This window comes from Nycticebus coucang, chromosome 5 (assembly GCF_027406575.1).
Source record: "Nycticebus coucang isolate mNycCou1 chromosome 5, mNycCou1.pri, whole genome shotgun sequence".
Taxonomy (NCBI): domain Eukaryota; kingdom Metazoa; phylum Chordata; class Mammalia; order Primates; family Lorisidae; genus Nycticebus; species Nycticebus coucang.
The window spans coordinates 45,548,475-45,563,820 of record NC_069784.1 but is presented as its reverse complement, the minus strand read 5'-3'; the positions used below and the strand labels follow the sequence as shown (position 1 = coordinate 45,563,820).

The 15,346-nt window shown below is 45.5% G+C and overlaps 1 protein-coding gene across 1 annotated transcript in view; it reads left to right on the top strand.

The window, feature by feature from the left end:
- TSPAN2 (tetraspanin 2) overlaps positions 1–15,076 on the top strand; it is a 38,957-nt gene extending 23,881 nt beyond the window's left edge. Inside the window, exons 3-8 of the mRNA XM_053592562.1 lie at positions 2,276–2,373; positions 4,401–4,475; positions 5,751–5,849; positions 7,055–7,126; positions 10,823–10,906; positions 14,132–15,076. Of these exons, the coding sequence (XP_053448537.1) occupies positions 2,276–2,373; positions 4,401–4,475; positions 5,751–5,849; positions 7,055–7,126; positions 10,823–10,906; positions 14,132–14,197 (494 nt within the window). The 3' untranslated portion in view covers positions 14,198–15,076. The remainder of the gene's footprint in view (positions 1–2,275; positions 2,374–4,400; positions 4,476–5,750; positions 5,850–7,054; positions 7,127–10,822; positions 10,907–14,131) is intronic.
- The last annotated feature ends 270 nt before the right edge of the window (positions 15,077–15,346 follow it).

Genomic DNA, 15,346 nt, shown 5'->3' with positions numbered 1-15,346 from the left:
AAAATATGTACAAGTATTATATATCTATAAAAGGTACAAATATAAAAATAATTTACAATAATTTTAAACTAAGAAAAAATGGTGTCCCAGGGAAAGCTTCTGTGGGTGGCTTGTCACGAGAGATCACTGGCATCCCAAAGCCCAGCTATTAATGACAAAAATGTAGTTTCAAAGTTTTTCTCTTTTTCAAATCAAGGGAAATAGGACACGGAAAGCATGAGGGATTTTGGAAATAGGTCAGACCCTTGTCACACATGCTTCTGGGGGAAGATGCGGGCTCCACAGAAACCATCATGGAATTAAAATGTGGCCGTAAACTAACGTATTTGCTCACTGCTGTTTTTGAGGGGCAGACGACAAAAGGGTAAGGTACCCTTGGAAGCCACAAGTGGTGTGCAGAGCACGCTGACCAGACGTGGGGACTGGATTCAGCAGGCCCAAGAAATTGTGCCACTCAGTGGAATTTCCTCTGATTGTCCCTTCGGTCCCCACTGCCAGGGCCCGTGCGGAGTGGAGCTGAGTCCTGAGCCCCACATGTACCGAACGTGCTTGGCGAAGAGGCTCAGGGGCCCACGGAGGACAGTTTCAGGTCGTATTTACCGTGATAGTCTGAGAATGGGCCAGCGTTCAAGCAGGTGAATTTTCTTGGAAAGCTCATTATTTCCGAAGGCAAGGACGGCTGTCTGGGGGACGGAGCAGGCTGTTGGCCGCAGGAGCAGCTCCGTCCACGCCCCTGCTATCCCGCTGAGCCCTGGCCCCCTCAGGAGCGCCCATTTTCCTGTACTCCACTCTCAGAGTGAAGCAGCCATCTGCATCTGCTTGACCCGGGAGAGTCCACCCCGTGGAGGCTTCGGGGGCGTTTGCTGAGACGTGTCCCCCCTCCCCGCACATACCCATCCTCTCTAGGCACAGACGGGCAGTGACAGTCCAGACCGATTTGATTTACTCTCCTCATCCACTCGCTTAAACACTGATCAGGAACTCTGCCTTGTGATGGGCGTATTCCAGACAGGTCTGTTTGCAGACTTGAACTCTACTGAGAGAGACAAACGCGAGACCCTGCCAAGGCTCAGCGCGGGAGAGCGCCGGGCCTGGTCAGCGCGCGAAGGCCAGGTGGCGGGAGTGCGCGGTGGACGAGCGTCTGGGGAGGGCGCCCCAGCCTGCGGCTCTGTAGAATCTGCACACTGTATTATGCAGCAGCTGCTCTGCAGCAATGGTGGCAGGGGGCAGGAAGGTGGCTCCGGGAGACATTCCGGGAGGGGACTGAATGCGGGGTGGCTGCTGCCCCTGCCCTCCGCGGGTTTCCAGGGGATGGTGGAGAGGAGGGCGGGGCGGGGGGCAGGGTTCCAGGCCGAGGTCCCGCTGCAGCCTTCTCGCTTCTCCCCCGTGTGTAAAGCAGAGTCACAGTCGCCTCACCTAAACACCTAGCCGGCTTGTTTTTGAGGAGCTGATGAGATGATGGAAATGAAAGAGCTTTGAAGACATTGAAACACGGAGAAAGCCATTTCTAAAAACATTAAGATATTTAGACAGTGGGGCTAACAATACTATTATTTTTAATATAGTGTCATTTCTCTCATTACTACATCCATTCCCCCGTGAACTTATTCTTAGAGAAAGGGGACTGGGAGGAAGTGCAGACCTGGATGGCAGGACATAGACCCCTGGCTCAGGAGCGGGAGCAGCAGGGCCTGGCCGGTCCTGAAAGCGACCCTGGGGACTCACCCCACTTGCCGCCAGCTGAGTCTAGCCTGTGAGCAGGTGACTCTGCCCACAAACCACACTCAGAGGAGCCCCAGGAAGCGCCTGAATGCCAGCCAGGCTCAGGGGTTCCCCACAGAGGCAGGGCACCAGCCTCCCACCCTCTGCTTTCCAGGTGACTCATACCAGTGAAATGCAAAACATGACCCAGAGGCTGTGAGCTTTACTCAGTGTAAGTCAAGTGCAGTGTTTTGTGTTGTGTTCTGACTTATCTCAGGATCAGAAAAGGAAATAAGAAAAGCTTGAGGCAGGATGGAACCCTGTGAGCTGAGTATTTTTGTCCCAGCTCTGCCAAACAGCAGCTCCATGGTCTTGAGCAAGACTCTTAACGTTTGGGGGTCCAGACCCTTAAAACCTGGAGGTAGTTGTAGCACCTACTCACGGCACCAGCAAAGTGTTCTGCAGGGCCGAACTCTTCAGCCCGCTGGGCAGTAGAGGAGGCCCCGCTGGGCACTGAGCGCCAGGCTCTTTTCTCAGTGGGTACTCAGTGGTCACCTCTTACTTCTCCCCGCAGGGCTCTATGTTCTGGTTGGAGCCGGGGCCCTGATGATGGCCGTGGGGTTCTTCGGATGCTGTGGAGCCATGCGGGAGTCGCAGTGCGTGCTGGGATCAGTAAGTGGGGCATAGGGTACACGGGGGTGGGAGCTGGTCTGAAGACAGTTGGGACAGCCAGCCCCAGCCCAGCCCCAGCTCCTCCCTGGACTCTTGAAGACCTTGGCATACACTCCCTGAATCTTGCTTTCTCCTTATCTTCCATATTATCTCTGTTCCTGCTTCATATGAAAAGTGTGAAATAAAATGAGGTGTAAAGATGTTTTGAAAGGAAAAGTGCTTAGTAATTGTAAGGAGTGATTATTATTATTTTTTTTAAAAATAGTATTTTTAGGGCGGTGCCTATGGCTCAAAGGAGTAGGGCACTGGCCCCATATGCTGGAGGTGGTGGGTTCAAACCCAGCCCTGGCCAAAAACAGCAAAAAAAAAAAAAAAATAGTATTTTTATTATTTGCATGGGTGAAGCAGCTAAAATATTCCTATAGCCAGGGAAATGCTATTATCTATAATCAAAGCATTTCTGCTTGAGATAAATAACTTAACCAAATATCCCTCTCTGTCTTATTTCAATAAGCAACCTCTGTTTAGAAAATAATAATAATTTCAATTAACTGTTACACATACTACACCAACATAGCCTGGGAGAAACCAGGCAAAGGAAGCAGAGGGAGGAGGGAAAGTGCGCACATTCCTTCTCGGGGAGTCAGAAACGGCAGTTTTATTAGGCAGTCTCTCATATCTCATGACTCATTATAATCTTTGGATGTTTTATCTCGGGTTACTGCTTCTGATCTCTTGCTGTGTGAAATTTCCGACTGGTTCTTTAGCCTGCCATTCTCTCCTTCTTTCCCCTGGTGCCGAGCATCTCTGTCTTGTCACTAAACTTAGTTTGATCAGAGCAAACCCAAAAGAGTCCAACAGAAATCCACCCAGAATGACACGGCCTCTGGCACTCCCCTCTCCTTGGAGAAGCCTTTCTAGACCACGAAGTCTCGCGTGACACCCTTCCCCAAGTCCAGGCCCAGTCAGTGACTCTCTGTCTCCTGATCTTACCTGATATCTTTATAGGCCCTTTCTGATCATGAAGGTTTTCTTGTTTGGGTTTTGGTTGTTTTTGTTTGTTTGTTTCTTTCTTTGTTTTAGAGACAGTGTCTGACTCTACTGCCCAGGCTAAAGTATAGTGGCATTACCACAGATCACTGCAACCTCGAACTCTCGGGCTCGAAAGATCCTCCCATCTCAGCCTTCTAAGTAGCTGGGATGACAGGCATACATCACCAGGCCTGGCTGACTTCTTTTATTTTTGTAGAGGCAGGTCTCACTATGTTGCCAAGCTTGGTCCTAAATTCCTGACCCCAAGCAATCCTCCAACCTCAGCTTCCCAAAGTACTGAGACTGATATCTTTATAGGCCCTTTCTGATCATGAAGGTTTTCTTGTTTGGGTTTCTAGTCACCTGGAAACCAGGGCAGGGGGGTGGGGTCAGGCTGGTGCTTTGCCTCTGTGGGGAACCCCTGAGCCTGGCTGGCATTCAAGCGGCTTCCTGGGGCTCCTCTGAGAGTGGTTTGTGGGCAGAGTCACCTGCTCACAGGCTAGACTCAGCTAGCGGCAAGCGGGGCTGCTCTGCTCATTACAGGCATGAGCCACTGTGCCTGGTCTCATCAAGAATTTGTTGAGCACGTGGGTGCCAGACAGCATTCTAGGTGTTAGAACTTCTATATCACTGTGTGAAAGTGTCTTTTCATGTTTTTACTCCTTTACTTATTTATCATATCTTCCTCTATCCAAATAAGGTCCATGATAACCCAGATATGGGGATCTGATCTTGTTCACCATAGTATACCCAGCACCAAAGACAATACTGGGGCAGGATGGATGCTCAATAAACAATTGCTGAATGAATGAATGAACCTCCATGAAAGTGACACAGCCATTACATAAAGGAAACTAGGGGCCAAATGCTTTCTGCTGGATCAGTTCAAACTAATAATCTTGCCTAATGTTTTCCCAATGAAACTAGAATCAAAGAGGCTAAATAAATTGAAAAGGTATTAAATTAATGAAATTAGTATTTTCTTTTCTTTACAGTTTTTCACCTGCCTACTGGTGATATTTGCTGCTGAAGTAACCACTGGAGTATTTGCTTTTATAGGCAAGGGTGTAGTAAGTAAAAATCACTTACAATGGTTTTTTATGATGGTTAAAAGTGTTCTCTTTGTGGCAAAAGATGAGAATATCAGTACCCACAAGGTGACTAAGAAACCAAATAGCCCCCAATATTATAGTTGAAGCAGAATGTTTTTAACCTACACGTGCACAGAACTGAGCATACATGTATGTGAGTGTGCATGCTCATACGGGCACACGGCTTACAGCTTTCAGGAGATTTATAAGGTGGTCTATGGTTTACAAAAAAAATAGTTAAGATTATCCTCAGTTTACAACGGAGTAGGAGCTAGAGTACAGATTTGAGAAAGAAGGCTGGGGGAAATGATACATTCTCATCCCTCATCAAACTGTCATTTGTCCTTAAAGCTTGGCCCAGACAAAGGCCATTTCACCCTCAAAGAGTGAGAGAAGCCTGACCGGCTGTGATGCTGCTTTAGATTTGTTGCCCAACTCCAGGTGTCCTGGGGAGGTTATCAGGAGAACCCACAGAGGAAGTGGTTTTCTTAGGGAGTATAAAACAAACCCACTGTGGGATGGAGAGGAACGGGGTTGAAAAGAAGAAGGAATGGAACCTTTACTATGTTCAGGTTAATGCACCATAAAGACTGTGTCTATGGAGTTATGTTAGACTAAAAAAAGGGTAAATAGGTAGAATAAGTAAATATCCCCTTTGGAATTTTTAAAAATTAGCTGGCATGTCTATGGGTTAGTTTCTATTCAGCCACATATAGAAATAGAATCGTATCTTAGGATCTTCTGAGATTTCTATGGATTTGGGGATCACATGACTTTATACTACAAAAAGCATTCTCTAAGCTTTCTGTGCACATTATGTTTGAGTGTAGAAAGTTCTCCTTGGTGATTAATACCTTTTAAACCATGTCATTAAAAGAACGGAGTCCTTTCAACCCGTGGGGTACCAAGATTGCAGAGGTCCTAGCCCTGGCTGTACATCAGAGTCACTTGAGTAGAGCCCAGGAACCTGGGATCCTGTGCTGCTGCAGCCCAGTCAGGTTTGGGAACCTCCACTCTTAAGAGATATTTCTAGTCCATGAAGACTCTTCTTGGTTCTTTCCACCCTCAAAAGCATCTTAGGAACTCTGGAATCTATAATCCATTCCATATATGTAGAATTAGCTTAAAATACAGCTAACCTAATGGAAAGGCAGTATTTTTGAAGGGTATGGAATAGGGGATTTTCCTTGCTGAAAGGAGAATGTTTGAAACTTCCTGCTCATTGTCCCCTCAATTTTCCTGGCATTGTTTCAGGCTATCCGGCATGTTCAGACCATGTACGAAGAAGCTTACAATGATTACCTGAAAGACAAGGGGAAGGGAAATGGGACTCTCATTACCTTCCACTCAACGGTGCGTAACTTTACCCCTTTATTGAAATCATCTTCTGAAGATTATGTGTGAACCAGATGCTCTCTAATCACCTGGATTAAAAATTTTAAATGCAGTAAAGCCAAGCAGTGGGGTCCTATTTTAGCCCTTAGACAGCCATAATTTCATTATGTAGAGAACCCTAGAAGAGAAAGAGGCCTGCCACACAGAGTTCACAGGAAGAAGTCAAGATATGTTCCCAAAACACACAAAAGAGTGAGACATGAACACGGGAAAGCAACCTAAATAAGTATCAGGCTCTCCTAAAGGGTAGCGTTGTGACACAACAGAAACAAGTGTGACCTTTAAGTCAGAAAAGCTCATTTCTAGCTGCAGCTCCACCACTTAACAGCTGTGTGAACTTGAGCAAAGGGTACCTGACCTTCCTTAGCTCCCCCATTTGTAAAATGAAAGTCACAGGAGATAGCTACATTCCCTTCTGGAACATTCTGTGGCACTGTGCTGTCAGTCACATGCTCAGAGCTACATACTGTTAACCAAGAAAGACTTATGGAAGAGATGGGTGGGCCAGAGTCATTCTGATCTTTAAACACTGTGATCTGGAAGAAGTGTCTATGAACTCCCAGGCTGTTTTTAGGTACCTAGTTCTTGTCTGTGACAAGGCTATCTTAGGAAGTAGCCACTGTTTGTACGGTTTGGCCTTAGCCACCCCAAGGACATCAAATAACACACAGGTGCCTTTGTCTTAAAGGGCCAGTGCTAAGGCAGGACACCTGTTTGCTGGCCAGTCTTCATGCCTGATCTTTCAGCCACTTCTCCTCTCCTTCCCAGACCATCTCTAGCTAATGAGCCCTCCCTAAAGCTCATAAAACTTCAGTTCCACAGCAGGTTAAATGACTCCCAGGCTGACAGGAGAAATCCAGAAGCCCCAACTCCTGTCTAAACAGCAGCAATTTGCACAGACACTGTCAAACAGCTTCTTGCCTTTCTTGGGTTGCCTTGAGTCACTTCCCCTCATAAAACTCATCAGCATAGAGAGGTCATTTTCTTATTTTGCCAGCATGATCAAGGGATTCTTCATTCTCACTCCAGGAATAACAGGGTTGTAGAGACTGGGCCTCAGAGCTGCTCCGCGGCCTGGGCAACCCAGTCCTCGGCAGGATGCCAAGACTTGCAGCTGGTGCTGCTCCCTCCCATGTCCTAAAGTCTCTTTTCTGACTATCTAGTTTCAGTGCTGTGGAAAAGAAAGCTCAGAACACGTCCAACCCACGTGCCCAAAGGAGCTTCTAGGACACAAGGTGAGCTTCTGCCAACGTTCCTGCCCTACCCGTAGAGGGAGGTGGTTGTTACCTTTGGGGTGCAGATAGGAAGATCAGGTCCCACCTCTGAGGGGTCTGGGAGGCCTGGCTTTATTCTGTGTAAATAGGTAGGAGCAGGACTTAGTCTCAGTCCCTTGGTACCCAGGGGCGATGTACACTGACCTCCCTAATGCTCTGTGCTTGTGGTATTAATGAGGCTCAGCAGGGCCAGGGATGCGTGCCCTAGAAGGTTGCCCCACACTGCTGAGAAGTGCTGGGAGTCACAGCGCTGATAAATGTCTCACTATTAAGTGCTATGTGTCAAGCACAAGGCCTATTTCTAGGAACTTTAAAATGAAAAAGACATAGCTTCTTCCTCAGTGGCCTTGGAGAGCAACCATGGGCAACTGTGTTGTGTGGGAAGTCTGTACACAGAGCCCTGGAAACATGGCAGAGTTAGGAAAGCATCACAGAGGAGGGGATCCTGGAGCTGAGTTTGACAAAGGAAGGTCATCCCAGGCTCAGAAACCTGCAGGAACAGAGGCGAGAGGTGGTGTGAAGCCCCAGGGAGATCAAGGAGCCCAGAGGGACCAGTGAGCACCAGGTGGGGGAGGCAGGCAAAGGCGTGATTTCACTCCTAGAGGCTGGAGGAAGCCATCCTGTCAGTGGACAATGGACATCATTGGTTTTGCATTGAAGGAGGAATTCTCGGGCTGCTGGGTGTGAAGGGAGTGGCCACAGCAGCTCACAAACAGTAGGCACAGAGAGGAAGCAACAGATTCAGGAGAGGTTCGGGAGGTAAAACCGAACAGGCAACTTACTGGGTGGAAGTGGTGAGTGAAAGGAAGGAGGCGAAGGATTCCAGATCCTGCTGGAGTGACTGAGGGGTAGAGGCTCCACTTACCATGAGAGATGGAACAGAGAAAAGAGGAGGAGGCGGATGACAACTTGCATTTTGGTCACATTTCTACTCTGCGTGCCTGTGGGACGTAGGTAGTCTGCGGTGAAGGCACAGGTGAGGGCATCTTAGCATGTTGGCAGGAGCCAGAGCCACAGGAGCGAGTGAGAACGCCCAGGGAGTACCGGCACTGCTCTTAAAGGAGAGGCTGAGGAGGAGACAGGCGAGAAAGAGGCTGCGAAACAAAAGTCAGAGGGCCAGACGGGTCCAAAGACAGTGGCGTTCAGGAGACCCAGGGAGCAGGTGTTCTGCCCACACGGTAAGTGCTGGGAAAGAACAGGTGATGACGGTTGAAAATCATTCACTGAATTTGATGCTTAGAAGATGACTGATGACTTTGGTCACACAGCTTCCATGAAATTAGTGGGGAAAGCACAAGTACAGCCAGTGGGAATGAGAGAAGAAACAGAGATGGAAAGATAGTGACGCAGATGCTGTTTGGCCCTCTGTTGGGAAGGGGTGGGTGAGATTGAAGCTCCAGCTTATGCTGTGAATCACCCACGGAACACCTGTTGCATCTCTCCAAACTGGATAAAGGGAGCCAGACTCAGTGCTGCCCTCAACATGTTCACATCTGGCTGGGAGACACGCCAGGGGGCCACCAATGTCATGGCCACATTAGAGGGAGCACAGCAGATTCACAGGGGACAGAGGATCCAGAATCCACAGGAGGCGTTCCTGGGGTAATCTTAGGGTGGATTTTGAAGGATGAATAGGAATTCAGTAAGCAAACAATGAAGAGTGGGATATTCCAGGCATAGGCCTGGAGAAGGGAGAAAGTCCTTGTCTCCAGCAAGTGCCGGTGGCTGGGAACCCTGGGAGCCTGTGAGAGATGAAGAAAGGCCATTCTTAAAGGGCTTTGGATACTCTTGTGGAATCAAGTCTCACCGCTGTGCTGCTAGCCTAGGAAGCCATCTGGGATGGGATTTGCATTTTCCTGATTTTGCTCTAGTGACAGTGTGGGGGATTGATGGAAGATGAATAGCAATGCTGGAGGAGACCAGGGTGGGAAAGCTGCTGTCCTCCTAGTCAGCCAAGAGCTGGTAGGTGGTACAAGCCAGACCGAGCTGCAGGAATGGAGACGAGAAGGGCATTTGGAAAGTAAAACCTACAGGCCTGGTGGACAGTTAGAGATGAGAGAAGGGGGAAGAATCACTGCTGGGTTTCTGACTCTACCATCTACAGAGATGACAGCATCATTTTACTGAGGTAAGGGATGGAGGAGAAGGAGCCGATTAAGGGGAAAAATGAGTTTAGTGGTCATTTTTGAGGAGCCAGTGGAACTTCCAAGTGGAAATATCCAGTAGTCAGTTGGAAAATCTGGTTTGTGGCTCAGGAGAGAGGTTTGCATGTCAGCACTTTATGGGAGTCTTAAAGCAATAGATTTGAATTTGTCCCCTTTGGAAGAAAAGAAGGATGAGTGCAGAACCCTGGGGAACATTCAAAGGTAGGCAGGAGAAGAGTTACCAAAGAAGGAAACTGGGAGGAGCAGCCAGGCCAAGTGAGGAGGAAAGAGAGGGCTCCAGGGCCAGGGCTGCTGGTGAGTTCAGCTCAGCAGTGATCAACCACCTACCTGTGTTCAGCATGGTGGGCCCCCAGATGAACAAGGGAAAGCCCTTACTCACAAGGAACTTGCAGTCTAATAGGAGACGTAAGCACAGGAATAGATGTGGTGCCATGCTGTAGGCATGCACAGAGGAGAGGCCAGTGAGTGAGGGACCCACTGTCTAGAGCAGTGGTTTTCAAACTTTTACCAGAATGTACTATTTCTTCTGGATCTGTGTCCTTCTCTAAACTGTGAGCTCCCTGACAGCAGAAGCTATATCCCATTATCTTGGCTAATGCCAGTGACTAATGCCAGATGGATGCTCAAGAAATGTTTGTTGAATGAATGAATGAAGTATATTAGTAAAAGATGAGAGTGGTGAAGGTTCCATAGAGCATATGTGACTATCTGAGAGAGCTGACTAGTGACAAGGAACAGGATCTGAGCAGCCTGAGGACGCTGGAGTGGGTTGCCAGCCTCCCTCCACTTAAGAGGATTTTGAATAGATTTTGAAGCTGTGGGAACTAATGATTACAGGTGGTCTAGTCTACTCCCTGTGCTATTTTTCTCCCACCCACAAAAGTCCTTTGAACCCACCCTGCACAGGTCTTTTGTGGGCACAGATGAAAAGATAGGGACCCACCAAGTCCAGCCACCGTAGAAGAGAATGGTCCTCTAGCTCCCAAGACGTGGCTGTCTTTAATGGAGGCTTTCTTTTGTTTAATTTGAAACTGTACAGGAATTTTAGTTTCTTGACAGGTAATGACTACCTTGCATGTAAATTTGATCAAGTACATAGGAAGGCTTTTAAATTGTAAATGACAATACAAAAACAAGAGGTTATTATTTTTGGCATAGTTTGTTTACTTTTTTGTGCTGAAAGTAAAAATGGACCCCCAATTTTTAAATGCCTTATATACCAGAGAAGTAGCTTCTTCCAGCCAGATTTCAAGACCCTGAAGCAATCATTGGCCTAAATAGGAAAATCCCACCAAAAGGAGAGGGCTGTAAACTACACTTTGCGCTAAGATTGTCGGGATGATGTTATCCAGGAGGAATGGTCCAGATATGAGTAGAAGCTGACCTGATTAACTCTCACAGGATGACCTGCAGTGCTGCAGAGGGTTGGATGAGGGTAATGATTCATACATACGATCAGTTTTTATTCCTGACCTTTTTTCCCCCAAAACAGAATTGCATTGATGAAATTGAGACCATAATCAGTGTTAAGCTGCAGCTCATTGGAATTGTCGGTATTGGAATTGCAGGTTTCACGGTGAGAAAGTTCCAGAACTTACATTTTTAGTACCCTAAGAAGCCTTGAACCTTTGCATCTATTTCTGTTTATGTATGATGTGGCAGAATCTTAAGAGAGAATTCTCATAAAGAACAAGGACATTTGGTCAAGCGTATCTTCTAATAACAAAGCTAATTAAATACATCAATACTTAGTCCTCTAAAATATAATACAAACTTCAACCTTTACCAAATTATAACCTTGAATTTATCATTGTCATAACTTCATTTTAAGGCCACCAATCTTAACCTACCTGTGATTTTCAATTCTAGGGCTCTTTCTACTGTTGCAAATTCAAAATTATATAATGTCAGGTTACTCTCTGTGATTCGAAGAGTCAGCCTAGCATGGTGATTCCATAGGGTGAGCTCTGGCATCACAGTCTGGATTCAGTTCCTGGCTCCAGTACTTACAAGTGCTGCAATTATAAGGAACTTTCTTCACTCCTCTATCTCTCCATTTCTTCATCTGTAAAGGGAAATTTAATATGCCAACCTCATAAAAGTGTTATGAAGATTAAATGGTATATTGCATATTAAATATTATTACAAATTAATACATACAAAGTGTCTGGAGCTTATGGCACTCAATAAATGCCAGCTCTCTATATAATCTGAGTGTTCTCAAACACAGAATCCAGGAACGGGAATTAGCACAAATGAGAAGATAGAAGGCATAGTGCATCCAGGCACCTGTTGGCGGCTCGGTACTTCTAGGGAGAGAAGAGTGTGCAGGAAGAACAGATAGCAGCAGATGAGGATAGCAGACGTAGTAAGAGATAGCAGTGGAGAGGTCATTGGGTCCACATCACTGAGGTCTTCATGAGAGGCTGGGCTTCATGGAGGGAGCCACTGAGGGTCAGAAGGACCTGTGGTGCAGGAGGAAAGAAAAGCTGGAGGGAGAGGGCCAGGTATGGTGGCTCACGCCTATAATCCTAGCACTTTGGGAGGTGAAGGCAGGTGGATTACTTGAATTTAGGAGTTTGAGCCAGTCTGAGCAAGAGCAAGATCCTGTCTCTACTAAAAATAGAAAAACTACCTGGACTTTGTGATAGGTGCCTATAGTCCCTCCCAGCTACTCAGGAGGCTGAGGCAGAAGGATCGCTTCAGACCAAGAGTTTAAGGTTGCTATGAGCTATGATGCCATGGTACTCTACTGAGGGTGACAAAGTGAGACTCTTCCTTTAAAAAAAGGAAAAGATGGCTCAGTGCCTGTAGCTCAGCAGCAGGGTACCAGCCACATACACCAGAGTTGGTGGGTTCGAATCCAGCCTGGGCCTGCCAAACAACAATGACAACTATAACCAAAATATAGCCAGGCATTGTGGCAGGCACCTATAGTCCCAGCTACTTGAGAGGCTGAGGCAAGAGAATCGCTTAAGCCCAAGAAGTTGCTGTGAGCTGTGACACCATGGCACTGTACCGAGGGTGACATAGTGAAACACTGTCTCGGAAAAAAAAAAAAAAAAAGGAAGAGAAAAGAGGGGAGGGAAGGCAAGGGGGGGAGGGGAGGGAAGAAGGATAGGAAAGGAAAGTAGGAGGGAAGCAAGATTGGAGTCAGGGAGGCCAGTTCAGAGATGAGTTTCATTGTCTAGAGCTTGGACACTAAGCTAAAATAGCTCGCTTTTTAGCCCTGTACTAGATTAACTCATGGCTTAAAGGCAGGGGCTATGAGAATTATGAGGAAATCAATGAACTGGCAGTTCTCAGAGGACATACATCCCGCTTTTCAGTATTTAAAAAACAGAGGCATGTGGCAGTGGCTGGAAATACTATGCGGAGGACCTCCAACCAGGGACATCTTTCAGGCCCTCCTCACCTGCTCTGGGGTTAGCCTGGTTGCAGTTCTGCAACTCCCCCAAAGACAATCCTGAGGGAGGAGGTTTGAAAATGTTCTACACTATGGAGGTCTCCAACAGACCCTCCTGATAATCCTACAATCTTAGCAAAAGAGCATCCTGGAAGCATTCTCCCGACTCATGTCAGTAACAGGCATGATAGAAGGAATCTCTTTCCCAGGGGTTCCTTCTGAGCACAGAAAGGTGGAGTGGGGGTGCACCAATCTTACAACCGTGGTAAAGAGGAAGTGCCACGTGGGCTATATTGAATCAGCAACCCCACCATTTCTTTAATTCTTTTCCTTATAAGGTGAGAGTTGCACAGTGTAATTAGTTAACCGAGATGCTCATTGGCTGTCTCCCCTGCCACATACTGGCATTGAGTCTTATCAGCCAGAAGCTTGAAATCCTTCCCCTGACTATTCCCTTACTTAAGTCTGCCCCCTCCCCTTTCAAAACAACTGATCATTCATATTTGGTTGAATTTAGCATTTATACAGTCTGAATTAGGATGGAATTGAGGAGAGAACCAGAGAGTGATGATGCCAAATTTCTTAAACAAATATTGACAGTAATTTATAATGTGGTGCCCGCAGAGATGATTTCACAGGCTCTGCAAAATTGTAGGGGAAATGATTGCAGACAGCAAGGACCTCTTGGCATTCTTCTATTCAAATCATGCAGGTGGATGTTGATTTCCCCCCAATATTTGACTTCTCAGAGAGCTATCCACGAGGCAGAAGAAATCAGTAATATGATTCGAACACCTCAGTTATACTTTGGTAAACTGAGTTAAGCATTATTCGAAATTGGAAATGGACCAGGAATGAAGTGATGCTCCACTTTTTAATACATGTCACTGTTGTAAAAACAGAGAGCTTTTCCAACAGTAGAAAACTATTTAGACCACAAGCATATTTAAATAAGCGGTTATGAATACTTTTTCAAAATGAATATATTGACCTGAAATAAAATTCCAAAACTAGTAGGTATCAGTCTTTCAGAATTATTAACAACTGCTCTGTAATTCTGAAACAGAACTCTTTTCTTATAGCACGGCATTGTTATTTTTTATTTATTTTTTTGCAGTTTTTGGCCAGGGCTGGGTTTGAACCAGCCACCTCCGGTATATGGGGCCAGTGCCCTACTCCTTTGAGCCACAGGTGCCTCCCGGCATTGTTATTTTTTAATGATAATAATATAATAATGCATTTCAAGTAGAGTTAATATGAAAATCCTTTTTACCCAGTAGCCAACATTAAGTAACATATAAAAATGTCAATTATAACCAATAATAATAATTGCTGACCTTTTTATAGTTCAGGGCACATTTGAAAGTCACTAACGAATGGTTCCTTCTGTTTCAGATCTTTGGCATGATATTCAGCATGGTCCTTTGCTGTGCCATACGAAACTCAAGAGATGTGATATGAAGCTATTTCTACAAGAAAATTGCCACCTAGGGCTTTCATACCAAATGTCACAGGAGCTGTCTCCCAGCTCCTTTTTAATATCCAAATGGCATTAGGATCTAAATTAATTTGCTTTCAACTGTACATTTGCACATGTATGTATGTTTGGCCCATTACTGGTTTACCCCTTGAGTGAATGCCTGTCTATGTTTGAGGTTATATTCGTGTGTGGTCTGTATGTTTGTGGTATATGCATTATACCTAATGAAATCTGTTTGCTAGGAATTCCTGAGTCTTGTTATGTAAGAAGAACAGCCCATTTAAACCCCCAGAAAATGATCGAAAATTTTGAGAAACTTTTAAAACTTAGCTATTCAGAAAAAGACTCTAGCCATTGAAAATTACATACAGAGAATTCAGAGTTTTCTAGTTAATGGAAGCAATAAACTACAGGAATTGAGAGGTCACCATGGAGTGTTAAAATTGACTGTGTCTGAGTTGGGTGTAAAGGTTTCCTGGGATTTTTTTATATACATGCTCTCCCCAGAATACAGTAAACCACAGTTTTAGAACTAAAAGCATCTGTAAAACTAAATATGGTGTGGAAAATCGAATTTGAATAAGTCATCTGTTCCTAGTATTTAAAAACAAACAAAAAGAACCTTCCTCTGGAAACAGAAATCACACAGACAATCATGTGTCCTATAAAAGTGAATGTTTATAGCACTAAAAAACTTTTAACAACTTTTTAAGGAAATATTTGTTCTTATATGAAGACATATAAATACTGCTTTATTACTTCCTTTTCTGACACTGCAACCCTCCCGTCCCCCAAATGGCTTTTATTTCAAATTTTTCTGTGTTTCTCCAAATTTAAGGACAAAAAAAACTAAAGCAAGAGATCAGGCAGTTGCAAATTGTAAGAAAGAATTTTTACTGGTATTGTATCTTTGAAATACCTCATAACTTGAGTTTACATGTTTTCCTAATCTTTTGTATTTTTATTATTTATTCACCTAGAGAATTCTTCTTCATAGATTAAGAACTACAGTTTTCACTACTTAAAGTGAGTAAGACGAAGTCTTTCATAATCTAAATATGGCTTGGTGCCCATAGCACAGTGGTTACGGCGCCAGCCACATGCAGCAAGGCTGGCAGGTTCAAGCCCAG